General features: G+C 40.6%; 1 protein-coding gene across 1 annotated transcript in view; it reads left to right on the forward strand.

Annotated features, from left to right (window-relative positions):
- Positions 1-16,803, forward strand: part of ALDH1L2 (aldehyde dehydrogenase 1 family member L2) — a 116,789-nt gene that overhangs the window by 35,015 nt on the left and 64,971 nt on the right. The window contains exons 8-9 of the mRNA XM_053716957.1: positions 5,906-6,031; positions 13,131-13,222. Of these exons, the coding sequence (XP_053572932.1) occupies positions 5,906-6,031; positions 13,131-13,222 (218 nt within the window). The remainder of the gene's footprint in view (positions 1-5,905; positions 6,032-13,130; positions 13,223-16,803) is intronic.

The raw sequence follows: 16,803 nt of genomic DNA on the forward strand, positions 1-16,803 counted from the left end.
CCCCTCTTACATTGTGTACCTCTTGTACAAAAAGGGCCTTACATTGTAAAGACCATATTTTAGGTCAAGAAAGTGTGCCTAAGGATTATTCTCAGTCTGAAGAGAATCAGGATATGCCATCCAATTCTCCCCAAGTGTCACAACCTTTAACGCCCACACAAGAGACGCCAAGTACTTATAGTGCGTCTAATTCCTTTACTCTGCAGGAGATGGCTGCAGTTATGTCAACTAGCCTTACAGAGGTATTATCTAAATTACCAGTGTTACAGGGTAAACACAGTAGGTCAGGTATTAATGTGAATACTGAATCCTCTGATGCTTTATTAGCTATTTCCGATGTACCCCCACAGTGTTCTGAGTTGGGGGTCAGGGAATTGCTGTCTGAGGGAGAGATTTCAGACTCAGGGAATGTGTTACTTCAGACAGATTCGGACGTTATGTCCTTTAAATTTAAGCTTGAACACCTCTACCTGTTACTTCGGGAGGTTTGAGCGACTCTGGATGATTGTGACCCTATTGTGATACCACCAGAGAAATTGTGTAAGATGGACAAATATGTAGAGGTGCCTACTTACACTGATGTTTTTCCGGTTCCTAAAAGAATTTCGGAAATTATAAAAAAGGAATGGGATAGACCAGGTATACCGTTTTCTCCCCCTCCTAATTTTAAGAAAATGTTTCCCATATCAGACACCATTCGGGACTCGTGGCAAACGGTCCCTAAGGTAGAGGGAGCTATATCTACCCTGGCTAAGCTACAACTATACCCGTTGAGGACAGTTGTGCTTTCAAGGACCCTATGGATAAAAAATTAGAGGGTCTTCTAAAGAAATTATTTATTAATCAGGGTTTTCTTTAACAACCAAGGCTTGCATTGTTCCAGTAACTACTGCAGCAGCTTTTTGGTTTGAGGCTCTGGAAGAGTCTCTGAAGGTTGAGACTCCGTTAGATGACATTTTGGATAGAATTAAGGCTCTCAAGCTAGCTAATTCTTTTATTACTGATGCCGCTTTTCAAATTGCTAAATTAGCTGCGAAAAATGCAGGATTTGCTATTCTAGCGCGTAGAGCGTTGTGGCTTAAATCTTGGTCTGCTGATGTGTCATAAAAAACTAAGCTTTTAGCTATTCCCTTTAAAGGTAAGACCCTTTTCGGGCCTGAATTGAAGGAAATAATTTCTGACATTACAGGAGGTAAAGGCTACCTCAGGATAAGTCTGTTAAGATGAGGGGTAAACAAAATAATTTTCGTTCCTTTCGGAATTTTAAAGGAGGACCCTCTGCTTCCTCTTCCTCCACAAAGCAGGAAGGGAATTTTACCCAATCTAAGTCAGTCTGGAGACCCAAACAGAACTAGAATAAAGGTAAACAATCCAAGAAGCCAGCTGCTGCTACAAAGACAGCATGAAGGGGTGGCCCCCGATCCAGGACCGGATCTAGTAGGGGGCAGACTTTATTTCTTTGCCCAGGCTTGGGCAAGAGATGTTCAGGACCCCTGGGTGCTGGAAATAGTGACCCACCGGTATCAACTGGAATTCAAGGATTTTCTCCCAAGAGGGAGATTTCATCTTTCAAGATTATCTGTAGACCAGATAAAAAGAGAGGCGTTCTTACGCTGTGTAAAAGACCTCTCTACCATGGGAGTAATTTGTCCCGTTCCAAAATCGGAACAGGGACAGGGGTTTTACTCTTTTCGTGGTTCCCAAAAAAGAGGGAACTTTCAGACCCATTTTAGATCTCAAGTGTCTAAACAAGTTTCTCAGAGTCCCATCGTTCAAGATGGAGACTATACAAACAATCTTACCAATGATCCAGGAGGGTCAATATATGACTACCGTGGACTTGAAGGATGCTTACCTTCATATTCCTATCCACAAGGATCATCATCAGTTTCTAAGGTTTGCCTTCCTGGACAAATATTATCAGTTTGTGGCTCTTCCCTTCGGGTTGGCCACAGCACCCAGAATCTTCACAAAGGTTCTAGGGTCTCTTCTGGCGGTTCTCAGACCGTGAGGCATAGCAGTGGCGCCTTATCTGGATGATATTCTGATCCAGGCGTCAATTTATCAACTGACAAAATCTTACACGGGCACAGTGTTGTCTTTCCTGAGAACTAACGGTTGGAAGGTGAACATAGAGAAGAGTTCACTAGTTCTAGTTCCACAGACAAGGGTCCCCTTCTTGGGAACTCTGATAGACTCGGTAGAGATGAAAATATTTCTGACGGAGGCCAGAAAATCAAAGATTCTAAATACTTGCCGAGCACTTCAGTCCATTCCTCGGCCATCAGTGGCTCAGTGTATGGAGGTAATTGGATTAATGGTAGCGGCAATGGACATCATTCCGTTTGCTCGCTTTCATCTCAGACCACTGCAGCTGTGCATGCTCGGTCAGTGGAATGGGGATTATGCGGATTTATCTCCTCAGATAAATCTAGATTAAGAGACCAGAGACTCTCTTCTTTGGTGGTTGTCGCCGGATCATCTGTCCCAGGGGACTTGTTTCCGCAGACCCTCATGGGTGATAGTGACAACGGACGCCAGCCTTCTGGGCTGGGGTGCAGTCTGGAATTCCCTGAAGGCTCAGGGTGTTTGGACTCAGAGGGAGTCTTTACTTCCAATCAATATTCTGGAACTGAGACCAATATTCAATGCGCTTCAGGCATGTCCTCAGTTGGCGTCGAACAAATTCATCAGATTCCAGTCGTACAACATCACGACTGTGGCATATATCAATCATCAGGGGGGAACAAGGAGTTGCTTAGCGATGATAGAAGTATCCAAGATAATCCGATGGGCAGAGGCCCACTCTTGTTATCTGTCGGCAATTTACATCCCAGGAGTAGAGAACTGGGAAGCGGATTTTCTAAGTCGACAGACCTTTCATCCGGGGGAGTGGGAACTCCCCCCGGAGTTGTTTGCCTCACTGATTCTCCGATGGGGCAGACCGGAATTGGATCTGATGGCATCTCAACAGAATGCCAAGCTTCCAAGATACGGATCCAGGTCGAGGGATCCTCAGGCCGAACTGATAGATGCCTTGGCAGTGCCTTGGTCATTCAGCCTAGCTTATGTGTTTCCACCGTTTCCTCTCCTTCCCCGGGTGATTGCTCGAATCAAACAGGAGAGAGCTTCAGTAATCCTGATATCGCCTGCGTGGCCACGCAGGACTTGGTATGCGGATTTAGTGGACATGTCCTCTCTGCCACCGTGGAAACTTCCTTTGAGACAGGACCTTCTCATTCAAGGTCCTTTCCAACATCCAAATCTAATTTCTCTGCAGCTCACTGCGTGGAGATTGAACGCTTGATTTTATCTAAGCGAGGATTCTCTGATTTGGTCATCAATACTTTGATACAGGCTAGCAAGCCTGTCACTAGAAAAATCTATCATAAGATATGGCGTAAATATCTTTATTGGTGTGAATCCAAGGGTTACTCGTGGAGTAAAGTTAGGATTCCCAGGATTCTGTCTTTTCTCCAAGAAGGATTGGAGAAAGGGTTATCAGAAAGTTCTTTAAAGGGACAAATTTCGGCTTTGTCAATTTTGTTTCACAAGCGTTTGGCAGATGTGCTAGATGTTCAGTCTTTTTGTCAGGCTCTATCTAGAATTAAGCCTGTATTTAGACCAATTACTCCTCCCTGGAGTTTAAATTTAGTTCTTCGAGTTCTTCAAGGGGTTCCGTTTGAACCTATGCATTCCATAGATATTAAATTGTTATCTTGGAAAGTTCTGTTTTTGGTTGCTATTTCTTCTGCTCGAAGAGTTTCTGTGCTTTCAGCGTTACAGTGGGATTTGCCTTATCTCATATTTCATTCTGATAAGGTAGTTTTACGTACCAAACCTGGTTTTCTTCCTAAGGTTGTTTCCAATAAGAATATTAATCAGGAAATTGTTGTTCCTTCATTGTGTCCTAATCCTTCTTCTAAGAAGGAGCGTCTGTTACATAACCTGGACGTGGTCCGTGCCTTACAGTTCTATTTACAGGCAACTAAGGATTTCCGTCAATCATCTTCATTATTCATTGTTTATTCTGGAAAGCGTAGGGGTCAGAAAGCTACGGCTACCTCTCTTTCTTTTTGGCTGAGAAGTATCATCCATCTGGCATATGAGACTGCTAGACAGCAGCCTCCTGAAAGAATTACGGCTCATTCTACTAGGGCTGTGGCTCCCACATGGGCCTTTAAAAACGATGCATCTGTTGAACAGATTTGTAAGGCTGCGACTTGGTCTTCCCTTAATACTTTTTCCAAATTTTCCAAATTTGATACTTTTGCTTCTTCTGAGGCTGTTTTTGGGAGAAAAGTTCTTCAAGCAGTGGTGCCTTCCGTTAAGGTCTCTGTCTTGTCCCTCCCTTTCATCCGTGTCCTGTAGCTTTGGTATTGTATCCCACAAGTAAGGATGAAATCCGTGGACTCGTCGTATCTTGTAGAAGAAAAGGAAATTTATGCTTACCCGATAAATTGATTTCTTCTACGATACGACGAGTCCACAGCCCTCCCTGTCAATTTAAGACAGATTATAGTTTTTATTATTTACAACGTCAGTCACCTCTGCACCTTTTAGCTTTTCCTTTCTCTTCCTATAACCTTCGGTTGTATGACTGGAGGTAGAAGAAAAGGAAATTTATGCTTACCCGATAAATTGATTTCTTCTATTATACGACGAGTCCACGGCCCTCCCTGTCAATTTAAGACAGATTATAGTTTTTATTATTTACAATGTCAGTCACCTCTGCACCTTTTAGCTTTTCCTTTCTCTTCCTATAACCTTCGGTTGTATGACTGGAGGTGGAGGGGAAGGGAGGAGCTATATATACAGCTCTGCTGTGGTGCTCTTTGCCACTTCCTGTTAGCAGGAGGATAATATCCCACAAGTAAGGATGAAATCCGTGGACTCGTCATATTGTAGAAGAAATCAATTTATCAGGTAAGCATAAATTTCCTTTTTGATAAACAGGTACAATTTATTAATTATTTTCTATCATCTATCTATATCCTTTTCATTTTCATTCATTTTTGAAAGAAAATATATTGTGCTGTTATTCTATGTGGCAATGTTGCACTGTGCACTTATCTGCATAGATGGATGTGTTTTTTTCAATTAGTTTTTAACCAATGACACAGAATTACCTGAGTATAAATAGGTACTATGTGCCAGACTAACTAGGCTATGATTACGGCTTCCACCGAAATGCGTAAGCCAGTCTGACACACAGAACCCCATTGCATTCTCCTTGTCTGCTGCTTTGTGTGTTTTTAAGGAATCCAATAAAGGCTGCTTTTATTTCACCAAGAAACCGTTGAACGCCTTTGTTTTTCCTGTTTCTGACAGCCCAGGTCATAGTGCATCTGCAGGAAAACAATTAGCTCCTTTAATTGGGTAGGCTCTTCTATATCACATTTAAAGATGATTTAAAAAAAAAAAGTTTTGGTAATAGAATCAGGTTGGGTTTCCTACCTTTTCTATAAAAAAATAAAGTTAAGTTAACATTTCTTTCCTACGGCATGGAGAGTCCATGACACCATTCCAATTAATAGTGAGATATTTAATTCCTGGCCAGCAGGAGGAGGCAAAGAGCACCCCAGCAAAGCTGTTAAGTGTCACTTCCCTTACCCATTATTCACAGTCATTCTCTTTGCCTCTGTCAATGGTGGATCTTTTTGCACATTTATGTCACTAAGGGCTAGATTACGAGTGGAGCTCAAATTAGTTCTCCCGCTCGGGGGCTAACTGCGATAGATGGAGGCTTTTTGCGTGCATCAGGCTGTGCTCGTATTACAAGTTGAGAGTAAAAAGTTTGTGCAAAAAGCCGAACTTCGTATATCGGAAACGCCCCTTAGACTTCAATGGAGTGACAAAAAACTAACACCCTTACTCACATGCTAATGGTCTCTGTTTCTTACAGTTACTTGTCAGAAATCTTCAGTTTGAAGATGGAAAAATGATACCTGCATCAAAATATTTCTCAACAGATGACGCTGCAGCTCTAGAGCTCACAGAAGAGGAGAGGGCCATGGAAACAGAAATTAGAGTAAGTACCTCTAGGTTCTCCAAATAACTTACCTGCAGTGCAGAGATATGTACCTTTGAGTTTTTAGCTTTGCATATTACATTGTTGCACATTTTGCTGCAGTTGATTCATTCATACCAGGCCATCCCTTTTATTTAACCCTCAAACAAATGCTCCAGATATAGAAATAACCTGTGAGCCAACTAGGAGCAAAATACTGTATGTACCTATCCTCCAATTACCAGCCATATCCTAATATGAACTAATATGGAATAAAAATGTGAAAAATGTCTATATAAAAGAACACTATCTAAACATATTAAAAGTTTTTTTTTTTGCATAAAATCAGGTTAAACATTGCCAGTTCTAGCACCCCTCTTTAAATTTGCTAATATTTAAATTTCTACATCCTTTAGTTGGGTGTTTTTATTAAAGACATAACAAAATGGCATAGGGACCATATAAGGAAAATAGGCTGATATTTTATATTTAATAAGTCTGCTTGTCTGCCTGCCCTGGCCGCTCTATGAATACGTCAGACCTCTAGAATAAATATTATTTGTGATGTAGCCAAATCACATTTTCTGTTTTAGATTACGCTGCCTTCCATGATCGTCATAAAAGTAAAACTCAATTTCTCCAACATAGGTGTGTCCGGTCCACGGCGTCATCCTTACTTGTGGGATATTCTCTTCCCCAACAGGAAATGGCAAAGAGCCCAGCAAAGCTGGTCACATGATCCCTCCTAGGCTCCGCCTACCCCAGTCATTCTCTTTGCCGTTGTACAGGCAACATCTCCACGGAGATGGCTTAGAGTTTTTTAGTGTTTAACTGTAGTTTTTATTATTCAATCAAGAGTTTGTTATTTTAAAATAGTGCTGGTATGTACTATTTACTCTGAAACAGAAAAGAGATGAAGATTTCTGTTTGTAAGAGGAAAATGATTTTAGCAACCGTTACTAAAATCGATGGCTGTTCCACACAGGACTGTTGAGAGGAATTAACTTCAGTTGAGGGAACAGTGAGCAGAATTTTACTGCTTGAGGTATGACACATTCTAACAAGACGATGTAATGCTGGAAGCTGTCATTTTCCCTATGGGATCCGGTAAGCCATTTTTATTACAGACAATAAATAAGGGCTTCACAAGGGCTTTTTAAGACTGTAGACATTTTCTGGGCTAAATCGATTCATATAATAAACATATTTAGCCTTGAGGAATCATTTTAATCTGGGTATTTTGTAAAATAATATCGGCAGGCACTGTTTTGGACACCTTATTCTCTAGGGGCTTTCCCTAATCATAGGCAGAGTCTCATTTTCGCGCCGGTATTGCGCACTTGTTTTTGAGAAGCATGACATGCAGTCGCATGCGTGAGGAGCTCTGATACATAGAAAAGACTTTCTGAAGGCGTCATTTGGTATCGTATTCCCCTTTGGGCTTGGTTGGGTCTCAGCAAAGCAGATACCAGGGACTGTAAAGGGGTTAAAGATAAAAACGGCTCCGGTTCCGTTATTTTAAGGGTTAAAGCTTCCAAATTTGGTGTGCAATACTTTTAAGGCTTTAAGACACTGTGGTGAAATTTTGGTGAATTTTGAACAATTCCTTCATACTTTTTCGCAATTGCAGTAATAAAGTGTGTTCAGTTTAAAATTTAAAGTGACAGTAACGGTTTTATTTTAAAACGTTTTTTGTACTTTGTTATCAAGTTTATGCCTGTTTAACATGTCTGAACTACCAGATAGACTGTGTTCTGAATGTGGGGAAGCCAAGGTTCCTTCTCATTTAAATAGATGTGATTTATGTGACACAAAATTTAGAGAAAATGATGCCCAAGATGATTCCTCAAGTGAGGGGAGTAAGCATGGTACTGCATCATCCCCTCCTTCGTCTACACCAGTCTTGCCCACTCAGGAGGCCCCTAGTACATCTAGCGCGCCAATACTCCTTACTATGCAACAATTAACGGCTGTAATGGATAATTCTATCAAAAACATTTTAGCCAAAATGCCCACTTATCAGCGTAAGCGCGACTGCTCTGTTTTAGATAATACTGAAGAGCATGAGGACGCTGATGATATTGTTTCTGAAGGGCCCCTACACCAGTCTGAGGGGGCCAGGGAGGTTTTGTCTGAGGGAGAAATTTCAGATTCAGGGAAAATTTCTCAACAAGCTGAACCTGATGTGATTACATTTAAATTTAAGTTGGAACATCTCCGCGCTCTGCTTAAGGAGGTGTTATCCACTCTGGATGATTGTGAGAATTTGATCATCCCAGAGAAACTATGTAAAATGGACAAGTTCCTAGAGGTCCCGGGGCCCCCAGAAGCTTTTCCTATACCCAAGCGGGTGGCAGACATTGTAAATAAAGAATGGGAAAGGCCCGGTATACCTTTCGTCCCTCCCCCCATATTTAAAAAATTGTTTCCTATGGTCGACCCCAGAAAGGACTTATGGCAGACAGTCCCCAAGGTCGAGGGGGCGGTTTCTACTTTAAACAAACGCACCACTATACCCATAGAAGATAGTTGTGCTTTCAAAGATCCTATGGATAAAAAATTAGAAGGTTTGCTTAAAAAGATGTTTGTTCAGCAAGGTTACCTTCTACAACCAATTTCATGCATTGTCCCTGTCACTACAGCCGCGTGTTTCTGGTTCGATGAGCTAGAAAAGGCGATCACTAGTGATTCTCCTCCTTATGAGGAGATTATGGACAGAATCCGTGCTCTCAAATTGGCTAATTCTTTCACCCTAGACGCCACTTTGCAATTGGCTAGGTTAGCGGCGAAAAATTCTGGGTTTGCTATTGTGGCGCGCAGAGCGCTTTGGTTGAAATCTTGGTCAGCGGATGCGTCTTCCAAGAACAAATTGCTTAACATTCCTTTCAAGGGGAAAACGCTGTTTGGCCCTGACTTGAAAGAGATTATCTCTGATATCACTGGGGGTAAGGGCCACGCCCTTCCTCAGGATAGGTCTTTCAAGGCCAAAAATAAACCTAATTTTCGTCCCTTTCGTAGAAACGGACCAGCCCCAAGTGCTACGTCCTCTAAGCAAGAGGGTAATACTTCTCAAGCCAAGCCAGCCTGGAGACCAATGCAAGGCTGGAACAAGGGAAAGCAGGCCAAGAAACCTGCCACTGCTACCAAGACAGCATGAAACGTTGGCCCCCGATCCGGGACCGGATCTGGTGGGGGGCAGACTCTCTCTCTTCGCTCAGGCTTGGGCAAGAGATGTTCTGGATCCTTGGGCACTAGAAATAGTCTCCCAAGGTTATCTTCTGGAATTCAAGGGGCTTCCCCCAAGGGGGAGGTTCCATAGGTCTCAATTGTCTTCAGACCACATAAAAAAACAGGCATTCTTACATTGTGTAGAAGACCTGTTAAAAATGGGAGTGATTCATCCTGTTCCATTAGGGGAACAAGGGATGGGGTTCTACTCCAATCTGTTCGTAGTTCCCAAAAAAGAGGGAACGTTCAGACCAATCTTAGATCTCAAGATCCTAAACAAGTTTCTCAAGGTTCCATCGTTCAAAATGGAAACCATTCGAACAATTCTTCCTTCCATCCAGGAAGGTCAATTCATGACCACGGTGGATTTAAAGGATGCGTATCTACATATTCCTATCCACAAGGAACATCATCGGTTCCTAAGGTTCGCATTCCTGGACAAGCATTACCAGTTCGTGGCACTTCCTTTCGGATTAGCCACTGCTCCAAGGATTTTCACAAAGGTACTAGGGTCCCTTCTAGCGGTGCTAAGACCAAGGGGCATTGCAGTAGTACCTTACTTGGACGACATTCTGATTCAAGCGTCGTCCCTTCTTCAAGCAAAGGCTCACACGGACATAGTCCTGGCCTTTCTCAGATCTCACGGATGGAAAGTGAACGTAGAAAAGAGTTCTCTATCTCCGTCAACAAGGGTTCCCTTCTTGGGAACAATAATAGACTCCTTAGAAATGAGGATTTTTCTGACAGAGGCCAGAAAAACAAAACTTCTAAACTCTTGTCAAATACTTCATTCCGTTCCTCTTCCTTCCATAGCGCAGTGCATGGAAGTAATAGGTTTGATGGTAGCGGCAATGGACATAGTTCCTTTTGCACGCATTCATCTAAGACCATTACAACTGTGCATGCTCAGTCAGTGGAATGGGGACTATACAGACTTGTCTCCGACGATACAAGTAAATCAGAGGACCAGAGATTCACTCCGTTGGTGGCTGTCCCTGGACAACCTGTCACAAGGGATGAACTTCCGCAGGCCAGAGTGGGTCATTGTCACGACCGACGCCAGTCTGATGGGCTGGGGCGCGGTCTGGGGACCCCTGAAAGTTCAGGGTCTTTGGTCTCGGGAAGAATCTCTTCTACCGATAAATATTCTGGAACTGAGAGCGATACTCAATGCTCTCAAGGCTTGGCCTCAGCTAGCAAAGGCCAAGTTCATACGGTTTCAATCAGACAACATGACGACTGTTGCGTACATCAACCATCAGGGGGGAACAAGGAGTTCCCTGGCGATGGAAGAAGTGACCAAAATCATTCAATGGGCGGAGACTCACTCCTGCCACCTGTCTGCAATCCACATCCCAGGAGTGGAAAATTGGGAAGCGGATTTTCTGAGTCGTCAGACATTACATCCGGGGGAGTGGGAACTCCATCCGGAAATCTTTGCCCAAATTACTCAACTGTGGGGCATTCCAGACATGGATCTGATGGCCTCTCGTCAGAACTTCAAGGTTCCTTGCTACGGGTCCAGATCCAGGGATCCCAAGGCGACTCTAGTAGATGCACTAGTAGCACCTTGGACCTTCAAACTAGCTTATGTATTCCCGCCGTTTCCTCTCATCCCCAGGCTGGTAGCCAGGATCAATCAGGAGAGGGCATCGGTGATCTTGATAGCTCCTGCGTGGCCACGCAGGACTTGGTATGCAGATCTGGTGAATATGTCATCGGCTCCACCATGGAAGCTACCTTTGAGACGAGACCTTCTTGTTCAAGGTCCGTTCGAACATCCGAATCTGGTCTCACTCCAACTGCCTGCTTGGAGATTGAACGCTTGATCTTATCAAAGCGAGGGTTCTCAGATTCTGTTATTGATACTCTTGTTCAGGCCAGAAAGCCTGTAACTAGAAAAATTTACCACAAAATATGGAAAAGATATATCTGTTGGTGTGAATCTAAAGGATTCCCTTGGGACAAGGTAAAAATTCCTAAGATTCTATCCTTTCTTCAAGAAGGATTGGAGAAAGGATTATCTGCAAGTTCCTTGAAGGGACAGATTTCTGCCTTGTCTGTGTTACTTCACAAAAAGTTGGCAGCTGTGCCAGATGTTCAAGCCTTTGTTCAGGCTCTGGTTAGAATCAAGCCTGTTTACAAACCTTTGACTCCTCCTTGGAGTCTCAACTTAGTTCTTTCAGTTCTTCAGGGGGTTCCGTTTGAACCCTTACATTCCGTTGATATTAAGTTATTATCTTGGAAAGTTCTGTTTTTGGTTGCAATTTCTTCTGCTAGAAGAGTTTCAGAATTATCTGCTCTGCAGTGTTCTCCTCCTTATCTGGTGTTCCATGCAGATAAGGTGGTTTTACGTACTAAACCTGGTTTTCTTCCGAAAGTTGTTTCTAACAAAAACATTAACCAGGAGATAGTTTCAAAGAAGGAACGTTTGTTGCACAATTTGGATGTTGTTCGCGCTCTAAAATTCTATTTAGATGCTACAAAGGATTTTAGACAAACATCTTCCTTGTTTGTTGTTTACTCTGGTAAAAGGAGAGGTCAAAAAGCAACTTCTACCTCTCTCTCTTTTTGGATTAAAAGCATCATCAGATTGGCTTATGAGACTGCCGGACGGCAGCCTCCTGAAAGAATCACAGCTCATTCCACTAGGGCTGTGGCTTCCACATGGGCCTTCAAGAACGAGGCTTCTGTTGATCAGATATGTCGGGCAGCGACTTGGTCTTCACTGCACACTTTTACCAAATTTTACAAGTTTGATACTTTTGCTTCTTCTGAGGCTATTTTTGGGAGAAAGGTTTTGCAAGCCGTGGTGCCTTCCATTTAGGTGACCTGATTTGCTCCCTCCCTTCATCCGTGTCCTAAAGCTTTGGTATTGGTTCCCACAAGTAAGGATGACGCCGTGGACCGGACACACCTATGTTGGAGAAAACAGAATTTATGTTTACCTGATAAATTACTTTCTCCAACGGTGTGTCCGGTCCACGGCCCGCCCTGGTTTTTTAATCAGGTCTGATAATTTATTTTCTTTAACTACAGTCACCACGGTATCATATGGTTTCTCCTATGCAAATATTCCTCCTTTACGTCGGTCGAATGACTGGGGTAGGCGGAGCCTAGGAGGGATCATGTGACCAGCTTTGCTGGGCTCTTTGCCATTTCCTGTTGGGGAAGAGAATATCCCACAAGTAAGGATGACGCCGTGGACCGGACACACCGTTGGAGAAAGTAATTTATCAGGTAAACATAAATTCTGTTTTTGGTGATATTCATCGTATACCATATGACTTTGTCAGGTGTTGTTGATTTAATGTCCTTGCATTAAAGCAATTCTGCTATACAGGTGTTGTGAATAAAGTTTTGCAGGAACATTGTTGTGATGCAACTTTATGGCTTTATATCTACTTAGAACGCAGGAAGTGGATTTTCACCAACTAAATATTTTTTCTACATAATATCTTCTTTTCTGATATGACAGTTGATATAGTAGTTTTAGCTGTATATGTAGCTATTATTACTCCTATTTTCACAATGAAAATAATGACTTGAAAAATGTGACTTCATACAAACTAGTGGTGATGATTCTCATATGGTAAATGTGAGTACATTTAGATAAAGGGATAGAAAGGTCAAAAATGAAATGTGCATTTGAAATGGCCTGGCCCTCACAGGAAATGGGCATATGGCACTGAAAAACAGTTGTGACTTTACTAGAAGCATTTTTACTAATGAAAGTAAATTGCAAAATGCTTCTATTTTAAATTGAAATGCACCAATGCACGTTTTATTTTTGACCTTTCTGTCCCTTTAAAAAAAAAAAAAAAAATAATCATCTCCTGTTGATAAAAATCCAAATACATTTAATTTTTTATTTTTTTTCTCTTTCACTTAGAACATATGGAAAGGTATTTTAAGCAACGTTCTAGTGATCGACAAAACCACTGACTTTTTCAAATCTGGAGCAGCTTCTATGGATGTTGTCAGGTGAGCTGAATTCCTTAGATTCATATAATGTAGTCTGAGACTCATTGACCCAGATTACAAGTCGCGCAGTTTGGCTTTTCTGCGCGCGATAAGTTCTTATCGCACTAAATTTCCCTAGCGCAGGTATTACAAGTCTTGAAAAATCACGATTTTGCGTGCGAAATAGCCTTTTACGCAACAAACCTTTCCGCACTCGAAGAGCTGTATTAAGTGGTTTGCGCAAAAACAAAAAAGCTTCACAAAATACATTGCAAAGTATACTTAAAACTGTCTAATAAAAAATATTACAAAAAAAAATTGCACACAAAAGTTATAAGGGCTCAAAGATACGAGAAAGTGTTAGAAAAAAGCAGACAGAGGGATTTTACATTGACATACAAACACATTCATAAAGAAACATGGATTTATATGTATAGACATATGTTTAAGTAGGGAGATAAGGAAACAATTCACATTACAATCTTATGTACATTCAACAATATCTCTGAGGGATTTAAAAAAAGATATTCACATATTTATCTAGAGATACCTAGACATATATATATATTCATATACATATCTTGCTATAAATAGATATTTATCGATACAAATCATCACATATATAGAGAAATATTTATTTACAAATAAATAGAACAGATTCCGTTCACAAAACATTCTTGCAATATGAAATATTCCCATTTTCAGGAACACTTTTCGAGAAGGACAATACGGCAAACTTTTCGAGAAGGCAAATGATTAGAGTGTTAGTTGTTTTTTTTTTTCTATTTGGATTCTCCATTTACTTCTATGGGGGAGAATACGTGAACGCGCATGTAATATGGCTTTTTGGGCTATGAGGCTTAACGCAAGCGCAAAAAAAGTTATTTTGTAACTTGTAATACCTGCGCAACCCCAAATATGCAAAAGCCATAACGCCAGATGTGTTTTCGCAATTGCGAAAACATATTTTCCGTGTGACTTTTAATCTAGGCTATTGTAAGCAACAGATAAAAGCTTAGTTGCATGAGGGAGCTGGAGCCAGTCTGCAAGAATTAGAACGTTGTGTACGCCTTTAACAGGAAGTGTCTAGCCTTGTATAGGACTTCCATAGAAAGGGGCATAGGAACAGGGAATGAGTTTTTGATCACTTGGTACCATAATTCCTGAGAGTTGCAAGAACACTTCAAGACACTAATAACACTACTTATGCTGCTCACTTACCTACACAGTGAGATCCCAGCGCTATTATACAGCACCCTGTGGGCACATTAGTTTTGTGGGCAGAACATGCTTGGGCATAGCATATTTTGAATAACAGATCTTTCAGCATGCTGATTTGCTGCCTCTTTTCACTTACGCTTGGTGAAATGTGTTGACCGACATGCAGACCCCCACAATAAAATCATTTTCTTGTTGGTTGAACATTAGCATTTAATTATTGCTTATGTCCATACTTCTGTCTGCCCTTCTTGCCAGACACACAGGGACCTTCCCCCTACTCAAGCTACTGAGATTTCAAGAGAAGTTTTTATTTTATGAATTCTCCATAATGCCTTGCAGAGTGGCCACTTAAGTTGACAGCTACAGTTTTTATATATGTATATATGCAGAAAACCAAACTTTACTAATAACAGCATTGGCTTATAAATATCATAACTATTATTTGCATGGATTATATTATAAAACCGATAGCCTTTCCAAATAGTAGTGCATTGCTGCTCCTTTAACAAAGGATTCCAACAGAATGAAGCAAATTTGGTAATACAAGTAACTTGTAAAGTTGTTTAAAATTGTATGTTATATCTAAATCATAAAAGAAAAAATGTCATGTCCCTTTAATTATGTTGGGGGCACTTGAGGCCCTCTAGAGTGAGTGGAACAAGCACACCTTTAAGAGGTATTTTACAGCATAAGAAGATAAAATAAAAAATGGATATTTCATGCAGGTCTGCTTTATTTTTTACAAGGAAAATATTTAAATGTAATTATTTATTTTTAAAGAGAAATGTTTAAATATTGAGTTTAGTGTCCATTTAAAGGAATAGTTTTTTCAAAATAAAACTTTCATGATTCAGATAGAGCATGCAATTTTAAACAACTTTCTAATTTACTCTTATTATCAATTTGTCTTTGTTCTCTTGGTATCTTTATTTGAATATAAGCTTAGGAGCTGGCCCATTTTTGATTCAGCATCTGGGTAGCGCTTGCTGATTGGTGGCTACATTTAGACACCAAGTTTTAGAGAATATAAAAGGGCGCTTCCACAGCTGACAAGGAGTAAATATCAATGTTTTCCTAAACAATTTTAAATAAATACAAAACACTTTTCTGACTATAAAGATAATTTCATATTTTATGTATAGAAAAAAATATATTCAAATTTAAAAAACAGTTGCAGTATATTAACAACAATGTAATAGCAGCGTTTGCAGCAACAGTTTTAACAAACCGTAGCAATATATCAACAACAATGTAATAGCAGCATTTGTAGCAATAATGTATCTGTATTAGTTTAAACAGCACAACTGTGCCAGTTTATACAGCACTAATTATGCAGCAAAAAATAAACCATTGATATTTACTCTTTGTCAGCTGTGGAAGCGCCCTTTTTCATTCTCTAAAACTTGTGTGAAATTTGTATGTTAAAGGGACATGCCACCCACATTTTTTATTTTATGATTTAGAAAGAGAATGCAATGTTAAATATCTTTCTAATTTACTTACATTATCTAATTTGTTTTATTCTCTTGATATTCTTTGATGAAAAGCATATCTAGATATGCTCACTAGCTGCTGATTGGTTGCTGCACATAGAAGCATCATGTGATTGGCTCACCATGTGCATTGCTTTTTCTTCAAATAAGGATATTTAAAAAATGAAGCAACATAAATTATGGAAGTAAATTGGAATGTTGTTTAAAGGGACAGTCTAGGCCAAAATAAACTTTTATGATTCAGATAGAGCATGTCATTTTAAACAATTTTCCAATTTACTTTTATCACCAATTTTGCTTTGTTCTTTTGTTATTCTTAGTTGAAAGCTTAACCTGGGAGGTTCATATGCTAATTTCTTAGACCTTGAAGGCCACCTCTTTTCAGAATGCATTTTAACAATTTTTTACCACTAGAGGGTGTTAGTTCACGTATTTCATATAGATAACACTGTGCTCGTGCACGTGAAGTAATCTGGGAGCAGGCACTGATTGGCTAAACTGCAAGCCTGTCAAAAGAACTGAAATGAAGGGGCAGTTTGCAGAGGCTTAGATACAAGATAATCACAGAGGTTAAAAGTATATTAATATAACTATGTTGGTTATGCAAAACTGGGGAATAGGTAATAAAGGGATTATCTATCTTTTAACCCCTTAAGGACCAGCGACGTACCCTGTATGTCACTGGCCTTTTTTTGGGACTTGATTGTTTTATAGCGCGGTCTTGCCACCAGCGTTGAGACTGATCTATTCCACAAAGCCTGCTGGAGGGAGGGCATTAATAGCATGTTCTTGCTAGACTTGTGCTATTATGTCCTGAAAAACCCCTTAACAACCAGTGACATACAGGGTACATTGTGGTCATTAAGGGGTTATAACAATAACAATTCT

Source organism: Bombina bombina, chromosome 6 (genome assembly GCF_027579735.1).
Source record: "Bombina bombina isolate aBomBom1 chromosome 6, aBomBom1.pri, whole genome shotgun sequence".
Classification (NCBI taxonomy): Eukaryota; Metazoa; Chordata; class Amphibia; order Anura; family Bombinatoridae; genus Bombina; species Bombina bombina.